We start from the raw sequence: 25,803 nt of genomic DNA on the forward strand, positions 1-25,803 counted from the left end.
ATGTAATATAGAAAGGGTGATACAGAAATGTGCAAATGAACAGAATGTGCAAATGACATAAATAGGTGAAGACAAGTTTACACATGTAATGAAAAAATAAGATAAGATAATCTTTTATTTCTACCCAAGTCAGGGGAAATTTGCATCATTACAGCAGCTTATGTAGCAATAAACATAGTAATAGTAATAAAATAATAATAAAATAGTAGTAATTATATTTACAATATGTACAGGGATAAGAAATGAGAATGAAATAGTGCAGTATTGATGCACTGTGAACAATACAATATAAAAGTGGCTTGAAAAAATAAATTCAAAGTGTCTAATATGTGCAGTACTATTTTTTGGATCTAAATATTTATGTCCACACACAATCTGCTGTGAGTTTTATTGATTTATCTTTATCTAAACAAAGACTTTCCTCTGTCATTCCTCAGCGCGGAACCTTTGTGCTGGTCCGGTTTTACGTCGCCACGCCCGGAGTGTTAGTGCGCTACACAGGAAGTAAAGTCAAGTTAGCTCGACAAGCAAGTTGCTCGTCGCCAATTTGACAAGTGTTTGTTACACCGAGCGCTTCTTACAGTTTCTGATTGTAGTATATTCTCTAGCCAGCATGTTGATCAAAGTTAAGGTAAGAAAACATTTTTTATTCGGGTTTAAACTCCACCCGACGTCTAAATGTAGCCGCCGCTGCTCACCAGACGCTAATAGCACTAACCGGTCCGCTCGTTTTCTTTTCTTTTCTAAGGGCCTGAGGCAAAAAGGAACCCAACTTACATTTGATTTACTGTGTACTAGAAACGTATTAGCATTTGCTAGCTCAAATGAAGTTGCCAGTTATCTGCTTTCCTGCCATAATGTGCTCTGTTTGCCGCTGAGAAGCTGCGGTGTCTGTTAGCTCGCTAACTTACTGTAACTTAAATATGATTCAGCAAAGCAGAATTTTAGCGCAGAAATCAGTGATTCCTAATTATCTGTGAACAAATATTGTCAGGAGAGGCTGAACTATTTAAAATAAGCGAACTGTAATTGCGATGTTTTCTTTAAAATGTTCTGATTTGCGACATTATTATTGAAAGCTCCAGCCTAGTATTTACTGAATGATAGACTTGACACCTTAAAATACAAATTGCGCTTTAATTTAAGTCAGAATACTTAAATAACATATCATGTAGAACACAAAGTGACAGCATTTGAGCCAAAATTCTAGTAAAAAAAACAGGATTGGCTTTTTTTTTTTTTTTTTTTAAGAATGAACCTAACCATTTTCAATATTGATGTTAAGAAACTCGAGTGTCTAGTTTACATAAGTAATTTAAATATTATGGATTAAAATTATGTAAACGAGTATATAACTTGCAATTCTACCTGACTATAAAATAATATTAATTTATATCAGGCTACGAAATCAGTGACTCACCTGCAGTAGCTTACAAATAGCGATATTTATTTGTAACTATTTTTTAGCTTATTTTTGTTTCTATTATTATTGCTTATCTTATTTTTATCTTATTCTACTTCATTATTATTATTAAATTTTTAGCGTATTCTATTTTATTATTATTACATTTTTATCTCATTCTATTTTATTATTATTATTATTAATAATAATTTTTATTTTATTTTATTTGTTATTTCAGTTGTGTGAAGGGAACTTAAAAAATAAGAATCTCATTCCTCAGCTGTGTTTCTGCTGTGTGTATGTGTGACAATAAAATTCTTGAATCTAATATTAAGGCAAAGATCCTTCAGTAATAACATGTTGTGGAGACGTTTGGTTTGTAGGGTTGAGTGGATGGATTTAGTAGTATCACACATTCTGCAGTCAAGTAAAGGCATAATTTCTGTATAATGTTTTATCCTGAACGTCCTTTTTTTTCTTCTTTTTATCAATTTGCTAATTGCATCGTTTCAGACTTCAAGTTGAAATAGTTTAATTGTTCATCACCCCTAACAAGAAGAAATGTTCTGCAGATACACTTTACATGCTGGCCAGGAAGTATGATACAAAAAGTCCTGCAATTATATATATATTGACCCAAATTCATTTTGAAAATGGGAATTCTGCCTTGTGTTGATTAAAAAATGCTTGTGTAATGCAGATTATGACGTTTGAAAACCTGTTGTCATCGTTATTCCTAATATGTTTCAGACTCTCACCGGAAAAGAAATAGAGATCGACATTGAGCCCACAGACAAGGTGACAGCCTGACATGCATTGTCCCGTACCATCCCATGAACAAACGCAACCTTAAGTACGACTCCCCCACCTGCCCCGTCTCATTTCTAAACCTCTTGCTTTTGTGTCAATCAAGGTGGAGCGAATTAAAGAAAGGGTGGAGGAGAAGGAAGGGATTCCCCCGCAGCAACAAAGACTCATCTACAGCGGAAAACAGATGTGAGTTACTCTGTTTTAAGACGTTTTGCTCTGTTTGTTTTTTTGGAAAAAATCATCTTCTAAACCAGGGGTGTCAAACATGCTGGCCAAAAGCAGCCATCCAGAGGGTCCAATCCGTCCCATGGGACGACTTTGTAAAGTGTAAAAAATACACATCAGATGTTAACTGCAAATTGTAAATGAGTAAAAGTGTAAGTTTAAAATCATTTCTAAACCATGGCAAGTTGTTTTCATCATAAGGTAAAATACTAGATTGCTCGTTGTTCTTTTGTCCTTTTGTGCCTTGTTTTTGTTTTTGTGTTGTTCTTTGCCAGACTTTTGTTTTCTCATGTTTTTGTCATTTTGTTTCTCGGTTTTGTCATTTTATGTTTCCTTTTTGTTTTGTTTGTTTGTGTTTTGATTTCTCGCTTTTGTCTTCCTTGTGTAATTTGTCCATTTTTTGTTGCTTTGTGTCTCATTGCTGTAATATTTTGTCTTGTTTTTGTTGTTTTAGTCTCTTTTTGTCTGACTTTTGCCGTTTTGATCGTAAAGTAAAATACCAGATTGTTCAGTTCCAGATAGCTGTGACTGAATGCTTTGCTCCTTTGTAGACACTCTGATTTGTAAGTTGTAATGAGTAAATGATAAACTGAGGCATAATGTGGTTGAAATTGAACTTATTTTCTTCAGAAATTTCAGGTTTTTCATAATATTTTGCAAAAAGATAATTCCTTCAATCTAAACTTTTTCAGAATGTACTTTTTTGCACTAAAACAAAGGAAAAATGTAGAGTTGTAGTTATTTACAGGTTACTATGCTGTGATTTACTGGTGTGTTCCACTTGAGATCAAATTCCGCTTAACGTGGGCGGCCATTCCTGCTCTAAACTCTATACTCGCCCCTCAGGAACGACGAGAAGACGGCAGCAGACTACAAGATCCAGGGAGGCTCGGTGCTCCACCTTGTGTTGGCGCTAAGAGGAGGATCAGAGCTCCACAGTCGCTGCATACACGTCTCCTCCTCGTCATGAGTCGCTGTCGTCATGGGGCCCGCTGAGTGCCAACGCTTTAGGTGTCTGTCACCGTCTAACCACGTTACAGCGCAGAAATCTGAAATCCCACGCTCCTCGGCCGACACGAAAACAAAATCAACCAACAAAAAGAAAGAGAGAAAAAAAAAAAGAGGACATTCTAATTCCTTTGTAGATGTTTTTGTAAACCCACATTGGCTTTCTGAGTTTGACCCGTTGATGCAGGCACCCATGCAGTACAAGAGACAGTTTGACAACACTGTGGTCTTTTTGCTTGTGAATAAACGCTGAAGTTGATTGAAGGTCTTGTCCTCTAATGTTCACACTCGCACACCAACAAAAAGTCACCGCCGAGGATCCTGAAAACTGTTTTGTTTTTATTAGAAAACAACATGAGCATGAAGGTTCAAAGACTAAACAGCTGACAGAAGATTATTTCTGGTCTTTTCTCAAGGTCAGTGTGGTGATATGAAACAGTCTGGTAGAAATCCACTGAAATCCATGTAGAGCACCGTTGCTGACATGAGTGTTTTTTAAACCTCGTGTCGTCCTGCGGGTCAAAACTCACCCGTTTTAAAGTTTGAAAATGTGAAAAAAAAAAGGTATTTTCACAGTAAAATTTCTGATGTCCACATTTTCAACATTTTTGGGAAATCTTGGAACGTTTTTTGGTGGGAAAAAAATGTTAAAAATGTTTCTTGAACATTCACAACTTTGGTTGATTTTTTTTGTGAACGTTCTGAAAGAAAATATTCGAAGTTTTACTGATAAATATGTAATCACTTTAGATATTTTTAGCATTTTTTGGAAGATTTTTACTAATTTTTTGAAAGTATTTATTGTCTTGCCAAATTTAGGGGATTTAAAAAAAAACAAACTTAAGGGAAACTTAAGGAACTATTGGAATTTTCTTCCTGAAGGTTTTGCAAATTTTCAGAAAAACGGGGATTTTTTTTGCTGACTTTTTACATTTTTTCAGACAAGGAAACAATATTTTTCAGTGCCCGTAAATGAAGACAACTGGAGGGTTAAAAGAGGTCTGTGATGATGAAATGAGTTCTAATCTGGCTTCTTTCAAACAGTGGGGTTGTATTATATTATAGTATGGCTGTGTTCTCCATAGATTTAGTTGTGCTTCTATGTATAATATCTAAAATATACATCTTGTAGGTAGCATCGTATCTATGTTTGTTCTCACTGTACACAGTCTTGATAAAAATAAAATAAAGTCTGTTAGGAGCCTCTGTAAACAAACAGTTGGATTTATGTCGGGGAAAGTGAGTGTTGCTTGTACGGGGATCATAATTTACATTGAAATATTCTCGGAAGCTAAAAATGACCTTTTTTTGAGAGGGAATGAAAGGCACAGGAATGAATAAGGAGATGATTATTCTGAGCTGCTCAGTCGAACGAGGCGAGAAAATAAAAGGAATCAACAGAAGACACATGAATGCAGTACATAAGGTTGTGTGTAAAGTCCTCCACCTTTCAATCTCAAAGTATTCCACAATAAAGTCAAGTGTACTGGAAACAACAACTTCACACTGTGGCTCATTTGTTAGTGTTCACCTACTGTTAAATAGTAAAAGGAGCACACGTGGAGTAATGCGTGGGGAGGAAGTCGATCTCGTAGGTTCCATTGCCTGACAGAAGCCACAAAATGTGTATAATTATGAAGAGAAACACTGAATACAATCAGCTGTAGCAGCTTGTAAACAAAAACCCTGAATGGGACCTAATGGACAACATCTGTATGTACAGCTGTCATTCAAGCCCTCCTTTAGTTTGTCCACAAAACACCTGCAAGTTCCAAAGTCTGTGCTTGTAATTATATTAGTATTTCAGTTGGAGAAGAGGGGGAAATATACAACTCCTGCCAGAGATCAGTGTTCCTTAGACATAAAAACAAGAAAATCAGCTTTCTGAGGAACAGCAGAGTGGAGGGTGTGGCAGCAGAGAGACTCCTGCTGATTGATCCACACTGCTGCTGCTGACTGTCTGCTGTCAGTGTTCAGGGAAGGAGTCGACCTGGACTGTATCCTGAAAAGCTGATCCTTGGCTGGTGTAGGAGATGCGGATCCTCATTTTCAGATTAACCTGAAAGTAGAGTCAGGATTTAAAAAACAGACTCTGTGATGCGAGTAAAAACACAACCTGGAACATTTTCACGGCGACGTTTGATGTTTTTGTGACTAGTTTTACTTGTGGATAGCTTTTCTATGAAATAACGACTACTGATCGTGAATGTGGCTTTATTGTGTGTTCTGCAGACCCACCTTGTTTGGGTTGCTGAGGACCACCATCTGGGTCACTTTAGCTGCGCCTCGTGCAGGAAGTGAGTCCCCACTGGGGGCCTTCATGTGTAACTGGACGCTCTGAAGGGGATCAAATGAGGCTTTGAAGTTGAAACCACCAAAACACACACGCTGTTCGCTTCCATTTGCTGCACCGATGTCGACCAACGAGAGCATGACAGCAGCGAAAACTGACACCGAACAGCAGAGCGAGGGAAGTCCAGATTCCCCCAGTGCAACCCCACAATCACAGAAATGTTTAGAGACTGTACGTTTAAATTATTTCCATGTTATATTTACTTCCTTTAGTTGCTCAGTTATTATTTCTGTTAATGTCTAGCATAAATATGGTGGATGAATACTATTTATCATTATTTTATTTATCCTAAATTTAATTTCAAAACCTCAAACTGTAGAATTTGAGATATTTTGTCCAAAAACTACCACATAACAGTCATAAATAAAACCTTAACAATCATAAAACGTACATTTCTTTTCAAGTAAATAAAACCTGAAGTCCCAGAAACTATATTCCCACGATGGCAGCTGCAGCTCTCCCATAATGCAACACAAACTGGTCAAATGTGGGGCAATAGTAGCTTCCTGAACTGCTTTCCATCATTAGTAGAAACTTTGCACAATGAAGTAAACTAAGTCCTGGGCTGTGCAGTGTCTTGGTGGTTAGCACTTTAACTTCGCAGCTAGAAGATCCCTGGATCACGTCCAGGCCTTTCTGCATAGAGTTTGCATGTTCTCCCTGTACATGTGTGGGTTTTCTGCAGGTTCTCTGGCTTCCTCCCACAGTCCAAAACAGTCCATTGCTTTTTTAAAATTCTATCATTATTTTATTTATCCTAAATTTAATTTCAGGACTTCAAACTGGAGAATTTGAGATATTTTGTCCAAAAACTACCACAAATCAGCCATAAACAAAACCTTAACAATCATAAAATGTACATTTCTTTGAATCCAAATAAAACCCAAAGTCCCTGAAACTATACGTCCACAATGGCAGCTGCAGCTCTCCCATAATGCAACACAAACTGGCCAAATGTGGGGCAATAGTAGCTTCCTGAACTGCTTTCCATCATTAGTAAAAACTTTGCACAATGAGGCAGGGATCCACTGCATCAGTGAGTGCACCAATCTCACATAAAAATGTAAAATCTGATCCTGTCTGTTACACTTCCCATGACTATATGATTGTGTATTTTAAGTAGCACTGAAAACGTATTAGTTGACACATGAACAAGTTGTGCGTCAGGCTCTGGTATCTTGCAAGGTCAACTTCTGCCAGAGAAAGCCTGCTGGAGTGAAGCCTGTGTGTGGATGATAAACAGGAGTGAGTTTTATTACTGGCTGTGATACAAACCTTGGGCACTGCAGCCTGCAGGGTGAAGCTGCTGATGTCTGAGTCAGTGGAGTTGGAGGCTGTAAGTGTCACCGTTAGTCCTGAGTCTGACTGTTTCTCACTACTTAGTGTTAAAGTCACACCACTCTTCTCGTACACTGTGACTGTGGGAGCTAAGGATGGAGAACAAACATGTTATAAAACCGTAAAGTGAAAACAGATTACATAATATAATCCACCTATTGTCTCCTAATTGCAGACATGTTAAGGAGATTATCTGCTGGCCTGATCGGAGCAGTCATGATAAGTTTCAGTTTCCTGAACAGAGCACTCTGTGGTTTCATGTTTAAGATCATTTCCTCTTTCTAGTTTCTTTCTCTGCAGGTGCTAATCTCTGACCTGGTGTGAGTGGAGTGGGCTCCAACCCTCCCAACAGGTCCAGGAGGTCTCCTCCAGCAGTGCTGCTCGTGCTGATGGGCAGGACGGGTACTGTGCTGCCGACTGCTGGGTTGGACTGCAGAGGCTCCTCAGAGCCACCCAGGAGGTCCAGAAGATCACACACCTGAAGAGAACCACAGGGAGGAGGGAAGAACTTATGCATCCATATGAAAAGGATAACTGAACCCAACAAATTCTCCTGCACCGTAACAACAAACTGTCAAAAAGAAGAGAGAGAGAGAGAGACAAAATGTCTGTGTCACTAGGTTGGTTACAGTTGTGTCCTCAAGGCCGTGTTTATTTCATGAGTTCATCACCAGTACATTGGCGATGAACCAGTTAGCTTTACTTCACCAGAACTGGATACAGGGGGTCCTCGACTTACGTTGGAGTTCCGTTCCTACAGATTGATGTAAGTCCATTTTCGCCATAAATCGTAACTCAGGCGAAAATGTAAACAAAACCATTATGTGCATCACGTTATGATCAGTTCTTCAGAAAAAATCATGAATACAAATGACTTTCATGCATGTATGAGTCACTTTACAAGAAGATGACAGAATATTGTAATCTACTGATATTGGTGTTGATGTTGAGTTTTCAATGTTTATTGTTCAGTTTGAGATTTACCTAATGTCAGTGAACGTGCCATGTTCAGTTTGTTCATCTCTGATTGGCAGAGAGTCAGCAGTAGTGTGTGTCAAGTTAGAAAGAGCTGGAAACGGCGGCTAATTCTGGAGCTAAGTTATCAGGTTTTTGTAGTTATTTTGCCGCTGGCTACGGCCCACATTTACCCGTGTGAAGGTTCAATAAACGTCCAAAGAATGAGATAAAGTGTCACTCATTCATCACAGAGGGTCGCTACAATATGTTGCACTGCTGTTGCAACTTGACCGATGTTTTTCGGTGTTTCGCCGTGTTCCCAGCGTTTTATTGTATCTAATTTCACTTTCATGGAGATGCCATCAGAAGAGTCTGACTTACGCTTGGGAGCCACAATGAAAGGCAGAAAGTTAGTGAATGGAGCACAATCCAAAGTGGCGTATAACCGGAGAATGTAAATAAAACCGTATTACAGTGCTGCGTGACTACATACAGCCATGGCCATAAGTTTGGACACAGCATGACTTACTATGTCTGTTTTGATGTCTATTACAGAACATAACTAATATTTTTTGACAGCACCAGTTTAATTAGTCAACAAATCAATAAGGGATATAATATTATCAATAAATTCCAACAATTGGAACAACTTTGTTCCCAAAACATAATATTAGAAGAAAATAACAAAAAAATGCAGTACTGTCACAACCGAATTTGGTAAGAATAACAAAATGACACCAAACTCTTTTGATGTTCTTTTTAAAATATGAAACTTAATATAGTTCTCAGGAGTTGTGTACTGCATTGTAAGTGACAATTTTGTGGTATTTTCTAAGATTCACAAGCGTCATGGTACTTGTGTCCAAACTTATGGCCATGGCTGTATTCATCTGATCCACTCGTCATCTAGTTCCATGTAACCAGTTCTGACGAAACGCTGTCGGTCGATGACGTCGTAAACTGAGGACTCCACGTATTCACAAAAACTCATGCAGGAAAAAAAGCCAAAGTATATATTATTGCAGAGAGATATAATTTGATGTCAAACAAGCTATTACCAGTGTCCCTGAGTAAATGACAGGTCAACAATTCTGATGAACAGCTTAAACAAGAAGGTGCAGTCATGCCACAGTAAAATAATTAGAGAGAAGCATACTGTATGACATCCAAATATGTGACAGCTCACTGCTTAGTGCAGGCTTCAGCTTAATTTTAAGCCTGTAAAAGTATGAAACATTTAAATCTCGGTTAAGTAAGGTTTAATTCAGGGCCTGACACGATGATGCTGAAAAATATGTCATTAAAATATTAAAATAACCAACAAAAAGAGGTTAAACGTTGAAAAACAGGATTCCTAAATCTCTTCAAGAAGTTTTAAATACAGTCTTGACCGTGTCTGTATGACGTATCGTCACCCTGTACCTGGTTAGCAGGCTGTTGTGGCAGCAGCGTCTCTGCCTGTTTGACTTTGGCTGGTTGGACCTCCTTCACAGCCTCCCGTGTCGACTCCCCGTTGGTGTGACCTGGAGAGTTCTTCTCAATCACAGGCATCCTCTCCAGCACTGCAGCCCTGTGGAGAGAGGCACCGTCACAATATGGAAGAGGTCAAAATAGTCCTCGTCTAATATCTCTAGGGGGAAAATAGGCCTAAAAATAATATATGTAAAGAAAAGGTAAATTTCTCTTTCTTACCTCATGTGGTCATATTTCTTGAAGAGAGCGTTGTATTCAACTGCCCTCTGCTGGAGCTCCACATCTATACAGCTGCCATAGATGCTGACAATGCTTCTGATCCGACTGCCAGGAGCAAAGTGATGAAGAGAAAGAGAGGCAGAGAGGAGACGACTGAGAAAATGCAACAACTACTGCTGCTGAAAATGATCTCATTGAGGAGTATTTTCAAAACAACTTCTTGGAAAAGGATGTTAGATCCATAAAGACTTAATGTGTAAAAATGCAAATTCTTGAGAAGTAATGTTTTTTTTTGCTAGCTAAGGAAAAAACTAAAAGGAGGTCTGTTAGTAAACAGTGTGCTTCTTACTCGACATTATCAGTGATGCGGGTGCTCAGTTTCATGGTGGCGGTCAGAGCAAAGCCTCTGGTAGCCGGGGCCGACATGTGGGACTGTAGAACCGTTTCCAAGGCGTCCAGAACATCATCCTCTGTGACCTGATCAAGAGACATGGCAACACAGATCACATTTTTGTAATACAATAACTACAGATGCAATGCTGTCACTTTTATTTAACAGATAGAGAGTATTACAGTTAAATGAAAATAAACTATGAAGAACTTACAAAAAATGCTTTCATTTTACCCTATAACAAAGAAGAAATTTGTCCAGCTACTTGAATGATCAAATCTGAATTTCTGTATGTGGGGCTTTTTCTTTCTCTACTTATGATGTCTCATCCTGATTACTTTGATCTTCTGTTTATTTGCAATCAGCTGCAATTACGGCTAAAAGTTTAAAATTTATAATTTTCTTTTGCCAAGGTATTTTTCTTTGGCAAAACTTGTCAGAAATGGATATTTAGAACTGGAAATACAAAATGTATTATGATCCAGCAAGCCGTGGCATTTAATCAGTTGCAGCATTCAACGATGAATAGCAACATGTTTAGACATAAAGACATGATGACTGTTTGTTGTACCTGCACAGGTTCAGTCTCCTGACACTCTCCTCTCAGCAGCAGGTCTCCGTACTCTCCTATACACCAGCAGGCCACCTGGACCAGAGATTGCTGCACAGACAAATATCATGTCCACAAATTATAATCACTGAACATTACTTGAAGATTTAGTCAGATGGGCAGATGGAAACATCAATTTTCCTCAAATTCACAGCATGTTAATATGTTGGAAGATGGGACACTGCAGAGGAGTACATGGCTGCTCATCTGACTTGGATCCAAAAATAAAAATGGAGCTGGTGTGCTCAAGCTGCAGTGACCAGGGAGGTGTTGGTGGATCGACAGGTTTGAACTGGACAGCTCTGCACATTTCAGAGGAACGGCCAGTATACAGTTACATATCAGCCATTTTAGGAAAGGAAGGGATTATTGTCATGGAAAATATCAAAATATGTAACTCTGATCTACAGAGATGAGCTTTTCGGGGTTAAATTACAACAATTGTGGACGGGCTTTATTTAGTGTTTCACTGTCTCTGATGATGGATGATGAATGTTTAAAATAATATGTCATTCTATGCAACAAAAGACAGATAATAAATACATTTGGATTGTAGGTCAAGAATGAGTTACTATGGTGGAACTGGGCTCATCTTTTATCTGTCTTTGATTCGTTTTCTTTGCTTTGTCTAAAAATATACCAGAGTTACATTCTGTGGAGTGAACAGTTCCAAAGTCTGATCATGTTTAATCTCATGGCATTTGCAGTTTATATCACTATCCTTTTTATGACTTTATTGTTTTATGCTGACAACTGCTGCCCGGGTGCTGTCGTTCTTATTTACTGATATCAGATTTATTATGAGAAAGATAAACTACTTCATGGTCTGGGTTCTCAGCAGTCTAGGGACTCTTTGTGGATCAATAAACAATAAAGTCATAACTCAATGTTCCAAAACTGTGACGTGCACCTCTGAGATAAAAACCACTCAGACCTGAGAGATGTCGCTGAGCAGAGCCCGGTACAGCTTGTGGACGGTGTAACAGTGCAGCTCCGAGGTGTTGGTGATGAGCTGAATCAGGTTGGGCACCGTCTCATCTCTCACGTCGCCCCCTGCCTGGCAGAGTGGGAATCACACAGACATCAAACTCTACTAGCTCGACGGCTGATCCAAGTATTTGGGTCACGCTACAGATTCTCCCAGACACAATGACCTCAAGAAGGGGGGAATTCATTCACATCCTAAACAGGATTTAACAAAATCGATCGACTTTTAATTCATAGCACAGCTCTATACATTTTTTCTAACTGCACTGATCAGCAAATAATTAGCTACAGAATCAGCTTTCATAGTGCTCATGTGGATCTCTTTTCTTCTCAGCTTGATGGAGCAGAAAATGAAACAGTGGGATGTAACGTTCAGTGGGCTGTCGTGTAGAAATCCTGAGTTTGTTTTACATACTTAAATTTAATATCATTTAGACATTTGCAACTCTCTGCACTTCATGCCTTTCTACATTACCTAACAGAGTTTATAGAAATGACAACTTCCACCAGATTTCTCACCAAAAACCAAATAAAGAAAGCATGGTACTCCGATTTCAGCCTCACATCATCCGCTCTGAGTACATTCTAGAATTCATTTGACGATATTATTTATAATCTTCTCAGGCCCACTCTGAACTCACACCCAAATATATCTCAGCTCTTCTGATAGTTTGTGTGCCCCGTTACAACATGAGGTCCTCAGCCACGGCTCAGTTGGCCTCTACAATCCACGCTGTAGTCTGATGACCTTTCCTGAGGAGATTAGACAGCCAAACTCTTCATCCTGTTTTAAATCCCTCTTAAAAATATATCTTTATAAATGCTCGTTTGCAGTGCGTGTGGTCTGAATTCACTTTTATCTGATAAGAGGTATTCATTGAACTTTAATTGTTTATTGATTACTTTTATTGATCAAATATGTTTTATTTTTCTCTCAATCTCTCTTACTGTATTCCATATTTGTCTCATTTCTGCCCTATGTAAACACAACCTGCAGTTCATCCTAGTTTGACAAAATCTGTCACATAGCTCCATCAGTCATGGCTTCTGAGATTCACCAAGGAGTGCAGAATTTTAGTTTCTTACAGCATCTGGAGCAAACAGTTCATTTTTTTTTGCAAATTTTAAACGCAACCTGAAAAACAAAGTAATGTTCATTGAAAATAAAGATTTTAAGCGTATATTTCTTGAGCTTTGATATCCTACAAATTAGTTCAAGGACCGACCACATGATTTTGAAAATGATAGCATGTCTTTAAAATCTGGTGGTGGATTTTGGGGTTCAGAGGGTTAAAGTATATTGCTTTGATTATTTTACTCCATCTCATATGTATATTCTTTTGCTCACTTTTGTTTTAAAACATTTTAAAACAGTTTTCATCATTCTTTCTGTATTTTTTTGTTTTGTTTTGTGTTGTCTGGTCTTGTAAAGCAATTTATAGCTTTGCTTTTGAAAAGAGGTACATAAATAAAGTTTGCTATTATTATTGCAATTATAACAAGAACAAAATTTACTGTAGGACAACTAACACTTTTAGAACATCGGCTTGCCCTTACGGGGTTGTGCACAGAAGAGTACACGTTGTCTCTACTCAAATCTATTTTAATTAACAACATAGATGATGATGATGTCCCCTCTGGTCTCTACACTAAGCCACAGAGCATTAAAGACTGTATTTAAAGTGTTGTGAAGAAGAAATCCCTATAAGGGGCAGCAGGGTGGGTGTCTCAGTCTGTATTTACCGTGGTGAGGACATGCAGGATGGTGTCAATGTGCCAGCGCTGGGAGGGAGCATACCTGACAGAGACAGAGACACACAGCTAACTCAGTGGTGCTTGAGGGGAGACACACATTATCTATATCCTCTCACTGCGCCCACACAAACACACAAACAGAGAAGTGCATCAAGTCGACGACTGATATACACTAAAGACAGAGAAGGCTATTCATTGTAAGAGTGCCAGTTAAACAGAGAGAAGTATCGCTGAGAGTGGAGACAGACACAGAGTGAGACATGTGGCTACATACAGTATACTTCAGACACAGAGGCTTTTTGTTTCTCAGCACTTTAACAGTTGCATCACATTTTTGCCCAGTCATCTTTTTTTTCTTCTTTTCAACACCAATCCCAGCTTGGCACAAGACAGCGCATTAAATGGATTCACATGCATAAATGTGCAAAATGTGCATTCGCATGCACTGATAGTGTGTGTGTGTGTGTGTAGTACAATCTTGAAGTGCACATTCACTTGTCTTCACACACCTTTCAGCAGCGTTAAAAATGCCGCTGGCGGCTTGAGATCTAAGCTCGAGGGGACAGGAGGAGAGGAAGAGGAGCAGTTCCTTCATCATGGAGCGGATGTTGGTAGCAGACACCAGAGCCAAGGAGAGCTCCAGTGCACGGCTAGATGGGCGGGAGAAAAGGATTAATGCGAATGATAACGTAGATACAAGTCAGACCTTTGATTCTATGTTAATGCAGTTAGGTTTGTTTGTTGAAGAATTTTCAGAGCACCCTGTAACACTCCTACCTGTCTGTATTGTCACATTACTACATAGAAAGCATCTATCCACAAGGATTAGCCACGTTCTACATTATTACCATCCTCATTAGTATGGCTGCAATGCACTAGGTAGCTCACAATACGTAAACAAAAATGTAAGAGTTAGTTTATAGGTATCTAAGTTCTTTAAATTGCATAACTTTCCACAAGCAGGGAACGAAGAGATAAATAAAGAGAAACATGAAGCAACAGTTTCATAGTTTGATGTGTGATGTTGCCGCTTTCAAATGAGTGCATGATGATCATTCGGCTCCTTTGATGTTCCTCTGACTGACGCAGGTAGCTTCCTGTGTTAGTCATAGTTTCTAATCCCTCCCAACCTGATGCATCAAACAACCCATTTGGCTCTTATCTTGTTCCAAAATTTAAATCATCTACAGCTGACAATTTTTAAAGACAAAAATAAGAGAGAGAAAATCAGGCTGTCGGAGAGGGAGACTCAGATACTTCCTACAATAAATTAAATGAAAACAAGTCACAGTCATGATTTTGGATTTGCATATTTAAACTAACAACAACAAAATCGCACAAAGAACCCGGTCCATGTATATTAAAATCACTTAAATCTGGCATTTCATCACCTTATTTCACTCTTTTCAAACTAAGTTTTGGTGACACACCTGTCTGAGTCAACTTCAGCCACCTAGTAGCATCTACTGTAGTGTGCAGTCTGTGAGGCGTTGAGGGAACAATAGTAATTTGTAGTGTCAATCAAGAGTTTAGCCTGTGTCCATTTTATACGAGTCATATAAGACAATCTACAGGAAAAGACTAGTGACCATTTTAATATATTTTCTGATAATAATCTGATAAACAATTTGATAAATTATTAAATCAAGTCACTATCAAACCTTCCCATCAATGCACAACTCGGGCACGCAAAGTATTTATCAGCATGCAAAGTTGATTAATACCATCAAAAAGGAAGCTGGGAGGTGCAACGAAATCATGTGCTGCTGCAAATAAGTGAAAAGGTTAGTCTAGAACCCTGAGCCACACCAGCCACAAAAACAGAAGTAAATATTTAGAGGAACGTATGCGCTGTGTACCCCCTAAAATTTACTCCTGTGGCGAGTGTAATTGGAGGTTAGCAGGATCCACAGTGGGGGCTTGTTCCCTGCTGCTATCCAATCAAAATACAGAACGCTGATGCTGCCAGGTGGCCGACACAGCTGCAAACAACTGCTGTCAAAAAGTATCCACATAGAGCACTTTCACCTGAACTCCAATTATAACTGAAATGTGTAGAATCATGAATCAGATAGTACTTTTTGTGAGCCTTCAGAAAGCATCTGTACACAACATAAAATAAGGGAATTCCATACTTAGAAAGAATCTCTCATAACACATATTAAAGGCTGACATTGTAAAATCATGACCTCACACTCACAAACTGACTGAACATCTGTGCAACACCAGCTGTGCCTGACAAGAAGAGAAGAGGGAAAAGTTACCGCTTGACAGAAGCATCCTGGTCCTTCAGACAGTCCACTATGGTTCCCCGGTGACGCTGCACTGCATTATGGTCCGTCCCAACAATCCTTTGAAGAGATGTCATCGCAATATACCTGGACAAAGACACAGGAAAGCCGAAAGTAAAGACTTCAAGTTTCATATTTCATTATAATGAAGCAGTGCTGAGCTGAATTCACTGTGATCTTCACAAGGTCAGTTGGAATTACTCTGTCATGTAGTAAAATATACGTAATGAATAAAGTTAAATTACATTTAAAATAATGTCAAACCATTAGTTGACTGTGAAGATTAATTGGCAGTGCTTAATTTTCTCAGCTTGCCAGGATAACTAATTTATCTTCCCACTTGAAATAACTCATGAACTGCTAAAGTATTTATGTGGGCACAGGAGAGATGGTATCTCGTAGGGCAGGTTTCACAGGAATCAACCAGTCTTATTACTGTCACACAGCCACAGACAGAATTAAAGGCCCTGCAGGTAAAAACCAGACAGACCTGTCTGCCCACAAGGTCCACATGGAGCCAAATTCAAAAATTAGTAGCACAACAGAACCCTGAGGAGCCTGCATCAGGCCTCCACAGTACCCGCTGAAAGATGACATGGCCTGAAATTGAGAGATCAGCATGAAAAGACAGACAGTGACCTTCTGGTGTGGCTCGAGAGGAGAAACTCTGGGGAAAGTAATTAGTCAGCTCAGACGATTACAGCCTGTTGGGAGGTTTGGCTGCAGTGAGTTTGCTGTCGGCCTTGTGGAATGGAAAAGGTGAAATGACCCTGAGAGATAAGAAAGGAGGGAGGGAGGGATATAAAAGGAAAGAGAAACTGGACTGTGATGAGGAAGTAACAGCGGCACTGACCGAATGTTCCTGTCGTTGTTCAGGAGGAATCTTCCCAGGATGTTCACAGCCAGAACCTGTCACACAAGTGCATTAAAGCACTTTCATTAAATAATTACGTATCAGTATTCTCTGTGTATTAACGTGGTGAGAAGTGGCTCCAGTCTCTCACCCTGAGGCCGCTCTCTGACTTGATGTCCAGTACAGTGAGAACAGTCTCATACAGCACAGCATTCCCCACAGTCTTAGTGCTGTCGGTGTTGGTCGCCACCTGGACAGCAAATCACACACAGATACTCAGCAAAATATGTTCATTTTAATTTTTTAACAGATATTTAAAAGATCTGTGACAGTATGTAAATCAGTCAACATAAAAACATGTAAACTAGCTGTATTTCACACCTGCTCTGGGGTCAGTCTTGTGAAAACAAACTCACTTTCATGATTTTATTTTTCTGTTAAACATCAATTCATAATCAGTTACTTAAATGTTCACTCATTTCCAAAGTAACAATATGGTTGTGTATTTTTGGGTTAAAGCTCACCACTGATTTCAGTAGTTTACAAGTGTGTGTGTGTGTGTGTGTGTTTGTGTTACATGAGTAAGGTTAAAAAATAGAGACATCAGGCGATCGTGAGAATAAGAAAAAGGGTTTCAGTTTAAGGAAGCGCCTCTTTCAAGATATGGAATCCTAGACTTCGAGTTTCTGACATGTTCAATAAGAATCCTACAGACTAAACCTATCAAACCATTCAAACTGAGCCTGTGGAAAAGAGTTTTGTGTTCACCATCATTCCAGAAATAAGCTCTTACTCTTGTATTTCTCTGACAGCAAGATGATGGACATATCCTCCCTTTCTCCCCATTGCAAAAGATTAAAATTTAACAATGAAAAGTGCTTCCTATATTTTGCGGGGTGATAAGAGTCACTGCAGTTTTTCCACACGAGTCTTGACAGAGGAAAATACTCTGGCACACAGGAGGTGATGCATGTTCCAGGTTGACAGGAATAAAACAAAACATCCATCATTGGTGAGTCAGTCTGAACAAAGAAAGAAGAGACGCCTCCAGAAACTTTATCAACAGAAGTTGGGAGGCAGCTAATTTTACAGTGCTGGGTAACCTTTTATTCTTTCACAGAGAAGGAACAAAGAACAGAGAAATAAGAGCAAACAGACCTGAGCTAGGAGGTCATTCATGGCGTCACTCGCTGCTTCGTTGTTGCGCCCAAGGATTCTCAGCAACCTCAAGATGCGTACCTGAGGATGGAGGCAGGAGAGGGGGAACAGATGGACGACAAGTTATTTTGGTACATCGAATCAGCGGAAGCAGAGGGAGGGAGGAGACCATAAACTGTGTCCGTGTGTGTGTGAGAGAAATGAACAGAAAGGTTGAAAAAAACAGGAACAATTAATTACCAGAGTGCAATAATTTAAGATCTGAGCCACGAAGAAAAACAAGGTTGCTCTATAAAAAGTAAGTCACATATAACCTACTCTGATTATGAATCACTTAAAGTACAAAAGTTTCTGGTTTACAGATACAGAAGTGTATGCCGGCATGAAAAAATGTTGTTCGTTGTCACAGATTTAGAAAAACTGAGAACAAAACTGACTGACTACATGTGCATTAATTCAGTGTTATTCCAATAAAATATGCAATTATGCGCACTGGTAATAATAAATCCCTTTGCACACTGTATTTTTACACATTTTCACACACTTCATGTTCTGTATACTGTATATTTTGCACATTACATATTCCATCTTTTTTTTATCTCACTCCAAGTCTTAAGTGAACTTTCAAGCTTACTTTAAATGAAGAAGAACAAAAAACCTGACATATAAAGAAAAAAAGAAAAACATGCAAGAAAACAAACTGAGTGAAAATCACTTTGTCACAGGTTGTTGTTTTTTCTTCAAAAACAGAAAAAAAATGAACATTTTTGTATTCCATGCAAAACACACATTACACAGAATATTAAGTGTGTTTTGCACATTTCATATTCCGACTTTTTTTTTTCTAAATCTCGCTCTAAGTCCTAAGTACCTTTCCACTGTGCCAGAAATGCTTTATGTTAGTTCTTGACTATAATTGTCTAAATAATTAACTAAAATCAGGATAACATAATAAAAACTGTTTTATTTGCATAGCATTTTTGAAAATAAAGTTGCTGCTTTACAGTAAAGCAGATATGATCAAAACCAATGAAGTAATGTAATAAAAACAAATTCAAACAAATGCACTGTTTTAGTTTAACTGTTATGTTCTTAGAAATAGCAGAGGTGTGTATGAAAGCATGCAATACGACAACTTAAAATAGTTGAGTCAAGTTTTTAAAAATGTTTTGAGGTAGCTATAAGAAGTGAGTGAAATGAAGGCTGACCTGTAGGAAGGGATCACTGACTCCTGCCACATCATGTTCTGGAGAATAACCCGAAATGACCAGACCTTTCATGATCTGAACCAGATCTGGAACTGTCTGGAATACGCAGAGCATCAACCCGTTACAACACACATGTGGAAATACTGACATCATCTGATCAGGACATTGCGTTTCTTACCTTTCTGAACCGCTCCAGTGTTTCTGGGTTGCGTTCACACAGTTCAGTGATGAGCACCACAGCACCATGTAACACACCTGGGGATGAACGGTGAAAAAAATAATGGAGATCAACTGGAAGCAGCTATGTGGAAGAAGCTTGCTGTGTTTGTCATTAAGATCTACTGACCGTGGTTCTTCTCAGCGAGGAGGGAACGGGCAGCAGGGGCAAAGAGCTCTCCAAGCTCATGGACTTTTCTCACAATGTGAACAGCACATAAAGCAGCCTGAAAGACCAGTGGAGCAACTCATCAGCAGCATCACATCACAGCTGCACTGACTAGATGACAGTGGGATCCTATTGCTGTTACTGCTGATGAAGGATCTGGAGTCTATGCTGAGTTAAACAAAGTAAGAACTAATATTTTCTCAAACTTGACAATGAGATTAACCTGAAAGCCTGCACAAAAGGATTAGGGCTTGACCGATTAGCAGCCTGGCTAATTGTGAGATCCGATATTCAGCATTCTCCTAATTATCAGCTTAATTATTTTGTTTATCTGATTCATGATAAAATAAATTACTTTAAAAATGTACCTCTTTGGTCTCTATCTGTAGTCACAGCAATGTCCTGCCTACAGTACTATCTGAGTGGTTACACAATAAACAAAATAAATACAACACTGAAGAATAAATCCAGAACAATGTCTTAATTAAACATATGTAAAAGCCCAAATAAAGACAATTTAATGTCTTCTGTTGGAGTTGGTAACATTCTAAATTTTGACAGATTTTAATTTGTACTGCAAATGTATATCGGCTTGGGATGTCTGATATTGGCTTTTTTGCCAATAACCGATATGTCGATATTGTCCAACTCCCAATTTCTGAGTCCTATATCAACCGATACCAATATATGTGGGCTATTTAACTAATTTTAGGTAACATCACATATCTCCCGTCGTGTCAGTTTTCATGATAGGCAAAAAAAACCCTGATAACTATAAGACCGATATTACATTTTTATGCCAATATCGGTGGGTTGATCTTATCGGACATCCCTAATATTGGTTCTAAATATTGTTTATTGTCCTCCATGACTACTAAAAATAACAACTAAATAACATATTGGTCACCCCATAAAGTGGATCATAACTAGATAGAACATTATGCAAAGCATTACTATGTTCAGATATGGTAGTTTTTTTAAAAATAAAATTCTTTCATTTATCTTTCCTAACAGGCTACATATAGTGAGAACATAATCTCAGAATTATATTTACCTAGCTAAAATTCACAACACAATACAGAATTACTTTTAAATTGGGACTTTACAAGCAGCAATTGTAATATTGCTGCTGAATAATAATATCCCTGCTGAGGTCCTCACCTTCTTCTTTATGTAGGAGTTAGAGGCTCGGAGCAGCCTGTCAATCTCTGGAGCCAGATCCCTGCACATCTCAGCTGAACCCATACAGGCCAGTGTGCACAGAGCCAGAGACTGGACGTACTGGTTACTATGGGAGAGGTCACTGAGCAGCACGTACGAGAAAAACACACAAGTGACAAAGTATTATGCCTGTGTGTAATAATAAAAATTAATAACAGAGTGAGCCAATATTGGTCTACACAGATATAATAGAGTGGAAGTGTCTGGCACAGCAGCCCTGACTTCATTGTTTACAGTAGTCTCTGCACTGCCTGCAGCTCATGTAGCAGAGAACGTATCACAGATGATGGTGTGAACTGAAGCAGTGTCTTCACAGTATGGTGCTCCTTAAATTTAATAAACATAATTTCCCCTTTTCTACATCAGCCCTGAAATATATATATAAACAAACAGCCGATACACCAATATCAGAATTTTTTACTCACTAAAACTGGCCCCAAAAGTCCGGTATCAGTCGAGTTCTAATACATAATAATAAAAATGTTCAGTATTGTATTTGAATCATATGAAAACATCCTCTGTTCTTAAGCTACCTGACTTGCTTTTAATCTCTTTTCTAATGTTTCACATGCTATTCTGGCCACCTGAATTACTCCATTTACTTGAAAATGTACAACAAATAACTATTGTGTAAAATATGATTACGATCTTCAACACCGATGTTAAACTAAATAAAAAAATCACTGCTCTTCTGCAGTCTTATGGATAGTAACACTTTACTAACTCTCTCTTCCACTCTCTTTCCCTGTAACCTGAAATTATACAGGATTTAGAAACTATATGTGAACTTTTAAACACATTTGAAGTGCTTATAAAGGCATTTGCCAACAACAGAAACTTCTCATTTATTCATACAACAAGATAATAGCAGTAATGAGTGATAACAACAATCATATAGCAATAGGAATAATAATTGTTGAGTTTGGGTGGTTTAGTTTGGGTCCTCCTTACTTCTTAATAGAGTTTGTGATGAGCAGGCTGGCGTCCTGCTTCTCATCCAGCAGCATCATGGCTCCCAGGTATCCCACTCGCTTCTCGCTGTAGCGCGGGCTGGCTATCATTCGCACGCACTCCATCTAGCAGGAAGAGCAACGACACTTTAAAATGTGAATTTACTCCGAACACTGGCACTACCAATGCCCTCAGGCACATTCTCTGCTCTTTATCGGCCACAAGTGGAGGTCAGTCTCAGACCCAGAGCGGCGGCCAAGTTCCAGTCTTCACCCTCGCGGACTCATAGACTTTGACATTGGATTACACCGCTGCAGACTTTGCTCGAATGAATTTAACTACAATTCCTTGTTCCAATAACAAGGAAAGAAACGCACAAGACGTATAAGTTAACATGTCCAAAACAGCAACACTGTTTAACACCATTATGCCTATTATTATCTGGCAGTTTATTCCTCATTTCAGAGTCACAATCAGTTTTATTGCCATGTAGGTTTTCACATTGGATCTGGTGATTTGGTGCATTACAGTAAAAGCTGACGAGAGGACAATTTTCATTTTCAATGTAGCCCATACAGTAACAGTCAAAATATTTATATCAGAATTTTTAAATAACTAAAATTGGGACCAAAAGTAACCTAATAATGAAAATCATACATGTGGATGACAGCAGCATTATTAATATCATTATCCCTACTACGTAGGTTTTGTGGGTTTTCACATGTGAAGTGATTGATTTGGTAGATGACAGTAGACGCTGACCAGTAGAGAATAATCAAAGAAGGAGAAAACAACTAAAAAACAAAGAAAATGTAGGAAATCCAGTGAATTTTAGGTGCTAAAAACATAGCAGACATACTTATGTGGCAGGAACGAGCAAAAGCGCTAACTATTCACTTAAGAATGTGCAAATTTCTCTCTGTCGCACACCCACACATTTTTTTGGCGAGCACACAGATAACATCTGACTAAAGTGAACTCAGGCCCTACCAGCTGCCACAATGGTTTCTTGCCGTCCTGCCCCCGCTTTGACCCTGAGCGAAAACGCATGACAGGCATTAGCCAAATCCACTCACCTGACCGAAGTGAGCCGGGTAGCCCAACATGTGCACGTAGAGCAGCTTGGCCAGGTTGTGCGACCTCCCACCGTTGTCAGCTTGTCTGAACTGGGCCCGGATGGCGGCGCACTCCCTCTGGATGACTCCCCGCTCCTCACACTGGGTCCTGGCCGAGCGGATGGCCCGGATCATCTCCTGCAGGGGGACTGACGGAGACATGGCTGTGGGGAGACGGAGGGATGTGGTGAGGTGTCGAGGAAGCATCACAGAGTTACAGATTAGACAAAAAAGACAATATATTAACCCTCGTGTCATCCTGCGGGTAAAAATTGACCCATTTTAAAGTTTGATAATGTGGGAAAAAATATATATTTTCACAGTAAAACCTCTGATGTCCACATTTTCAACATTTTTGGAAAATCTTTAAACATTTTTTGGTGTGAAAAAAAGAAATATTGAAAATGTTTCTATAAGAACATTCACAAAAGAAATCTACCAAAATCCAGCAAATTTCACTGGATTGTGGTTGAGTTTTTTGTGAATGTTCTTAAAGAAAATATTACAAGTTTTACTGATACATATCTGTAATCACTTTAGATATTTTTAGGATTTTATAGCTCATTTTTTGAAAATATTTATATGAATTTTCTTGCCAAATTTGGGGGATTTTTTAAAATAACATTTTTAAAGGAAATTTTGAAAGAATTATTGGAATTTTCTTCCTGAAGGTTTTGCAAATTTTCAGAAATTTGGGGGTGTTTCTTGCTGAATTTTTGGATTTTTTTCAGACAAGGAAACAATATTTTTTGGTGTCCGTAAATGAGGACAACAGGAGGGTTAATTGATAAACGGGGATTTAGTCCAAGGAGGTTTAGTAAAAAGCAGGTTCTTGAGGTCATTTATAGAAATGACAGCACACTACAGATTATAAACAAAGAATAGATTAGTCTCTATATGGATTTCTACTACTAGGAGGTTCAATATAAAGCAACTGGCCTTCTCTTTAAGGTTCTTTACCATGAAGAAATCCAGCTGCTTTTCACTGAAGCTCTTATTTTCACCATAACCTTCATGAATAACAATCTACACAAACACTGGCCTGTACTGTAACTAGTAGTAGTAATAGTAATAGTAATAGTAGTAGTAGTAGTAGCAGTAATAGTTAGTACTTCACCTGCTGTACCTCCTCCTCCTCCAGGTGTGTTTAAGCTAGTACAAACCCTCTACTACAGTATAACACACATTCACAACACAGCAGCTAAACGGAAACAGTTCGAACAACTTCGGCTACAAGTTAATTAAAAACCGACCGTTGCTTGTGTTGACGAGTCGCTGTAGCATAATTCAGCCCTAAAACACAAAGTTACCGTCACTTAACCGACATTGACATCACTCTGAGGCGGTAAAATACATTTCTATGAACGGGTTAACTAACAAGTTGGCGTGTCACTGCCGCTGTGGGTGATGCAGGTCAGGAAACGAGCCAGAGGCTAGCCAACTGACCGAACAGAGCTAACCTTGCGGATGCTGTCAAGCCTGGCGTGTAGGAGACAGCGGAGCTAAAGGGCTAGCTGAGTTCGCACGACAGTCGCTGTATGTAGCGGGGTTTAAGGTATAAAATACCGACATACCTGTATACTGTACAGAGGTGACAGTATTTAAGAAGTAAACCCGTTCCACCGACCCTCCTCCAACACACGGCAGCAGTCAGTTGGCTGGTAACACTAATACTGTGAAGTTACTGTCGACGCAGCGAAACTAATCACTCAACTTACTGCAACGGGTTTCAAAATAAAATACACTGGGGTAAATAAACCTGCATTTAATTATTGGATTTCTGATATTGAAAAGAAAACAAATTTATTGCAACAACTTATTAAAATATTGTTGTTATTATAGCTGTGAAATAGTGTAACAAGTCATCTTCACAACATTTATGTGCAAGTCCTACAATTTGAGTATAATTATGTCATATCTGTTCATGTGAAAGGTGTATATAGTCTTAATCTGACTTTGATTACTTTATTATCTTAGAAAGACATATTATTAACAATATTATGGGTGTTATTCTATTTCCCTACTTTGATAATATATGCCATATTTATTTTTATAAATAGAGTAATACAAATAATATGCAGATTAAGAGAAGATTATAAACTCCCATAGTGCAAATTACTGTTGAAATTTAAAGCAAACTTTAATGTGCAAACTCCTCAGAAGACACAGCAAGTCTCCCCTTTCTATATATTTTTCTATATATTACTGAAAATTAGGCCTTTTTCATCTCACACATTTTCACATATGGCAAAAAAAAGCAGTCACAATTAATTCAAGTTACAAGTTTTCATGCTATTTTTTGTTAAATAAATGCAACGATACAACACTATTTTCTGCATTTTAAATTCTCCTGCACAAATGTCAACAGCAGATGCTTTGACTAAACACAGTAGTGAAATCAAAGGTGTAAATAATAAGAACAAAGCCCTCATTGATGTTTTTAGAGGGAGCTATGCATTGCCATGGGTAACAAGTCAAAATGTTTTCGTTAAGTCTTGACATTCATGTGTATGTTTGACACGTACCACCCGCTAACCCATCCACAGAATCCACTGCTACCATCCCAGTGCCACAGGACATCCACAGAGATCCTGTATCCGTGCCCTGCTGGGTCAGGGGAGTTTTAGCAGCATTAAAGAGACCTTTACAATATTAGGCAAGTGGTCATAATGTTATACCCGATTAGTGTATGAACACTGATTAAAAAAAAAACACACACACACACCTGAATCACCACCTTTTAATTCTCTTTAAATGTCAATGAAAGGGTTTTGCAAAACTCCAAAGGTTCCATAGTTTAAACAAAATAATCAAATTGTGTTACATGTAGGTTGCAGAGAACATCTGACAAGAACACCCCCAAAACACCAAAAAGAGCAAGGGCTGCAGAAAAAAAGCAATTAATTGTATCAGTTTGTCTTGATCAAAATTTGTGATGTCCCATTTCCATGCTTGCATTCAGGCTTTTATTTTGAAAGCAAACGCACGTAACCATTTATTCTCAGTCTTGCTGAGTGGACGTCTTGACCCACCTCGGCTTTTCCTACCTGTCCATGACTTCCGCAATTTGATCATGCATTGTGGCTGGATTCC

General features: G+C 38.6%; 2 protein-coding genes across 2 annotated transcripts; one reads left to right on the plus strand and one right to left on the minus strand.

The window, feature by feature from the left end:
• Window positions 1-464: 464 nt before the first annotated feature.
• Window positions 465-3,709, plus strand: nedd8l (NEDD8 ubiquitin like modifier, like). Its single transcript, XM_022197185.2, has 4 exons — window positions 465-631; window positions 2,153-2,200; window positions 2,316-2,398; window positions 3,284-3,709. Exons 1-4 carry the CDS (start codon window positions 614-616, stop codon window positions 3,405-3,407), a joined length of 273 nt encoding a protein of 90 aa, XP_022052877.1. The 5' UTR covers window positions 465-613; the 3' UTR covers window positions 3,408-3,709.
• Window positions 3,710-3,764: 55 nt separating this feature from the next.
• ap1g2 (adaptor related protein complex 1 subunit gamma 2) lies at window positions 3,765-24,401 on the minus strand. The gene is made up of 23 exons (XM_022197186.2): window positions 24,285-24,401; window positions 23,964-24,003; window positions 22,672-22,874; window positions 21,596-21,720; window positions 20,585-20,726; window positions 19,385-19,481; window positions 19,217-19,293; window positions 19,039-19,134; window positions 17,831-17,911; window positions 16,824-16,922; window positions 16,673-16,728; window positions 15,793-15,906; window positions 14,038-14,178; window positions 13,517-13,571; window positions 11,721-11,843; window positions 10,748-10,837; window positions 10,135-10,262; window positions 9,786-9,890; window positions 9,516-9,663; window positions 7,452-7,614; window positions 7,074-7,225; window positions 5,684-5,782; window positions 3,765-5,504 (listed from the first exon to the last, which is right to left on the minus strand). The coding sequence occupies exons 2-23, from the start codon at window positions 23,992-23,994 to the stop codon at window positions 5,412-5,414; spliced, it is 2,418 nt and encodes an 805-aa protein (XP_022052878.2). The 5' UTR covers window positions 23,995-24,003; window positions 24,285-24,401; the 3' UTR covers window positions 3,765-5,411.
• Between the last annotated feature and the right edge of the window lie 1,402 nt (window positions 24,402-25,803).

This window comes from Acanthochromis polyacanthus, chromosome 9, assembly GCF_021347895.1.
Source record: "Acanthochromis polyacanthus isolate Apoly-LR-REF ecotype Palm Island chromosome 9, KAUST_Apoly_ChrSc, whole genome shotgun sequence".
NCBI lineage: Eukaryota > Metazoa > Chordata > Actinopteri > Pomacentridae > Acanthochromis > Acanthochromis polyacanthus.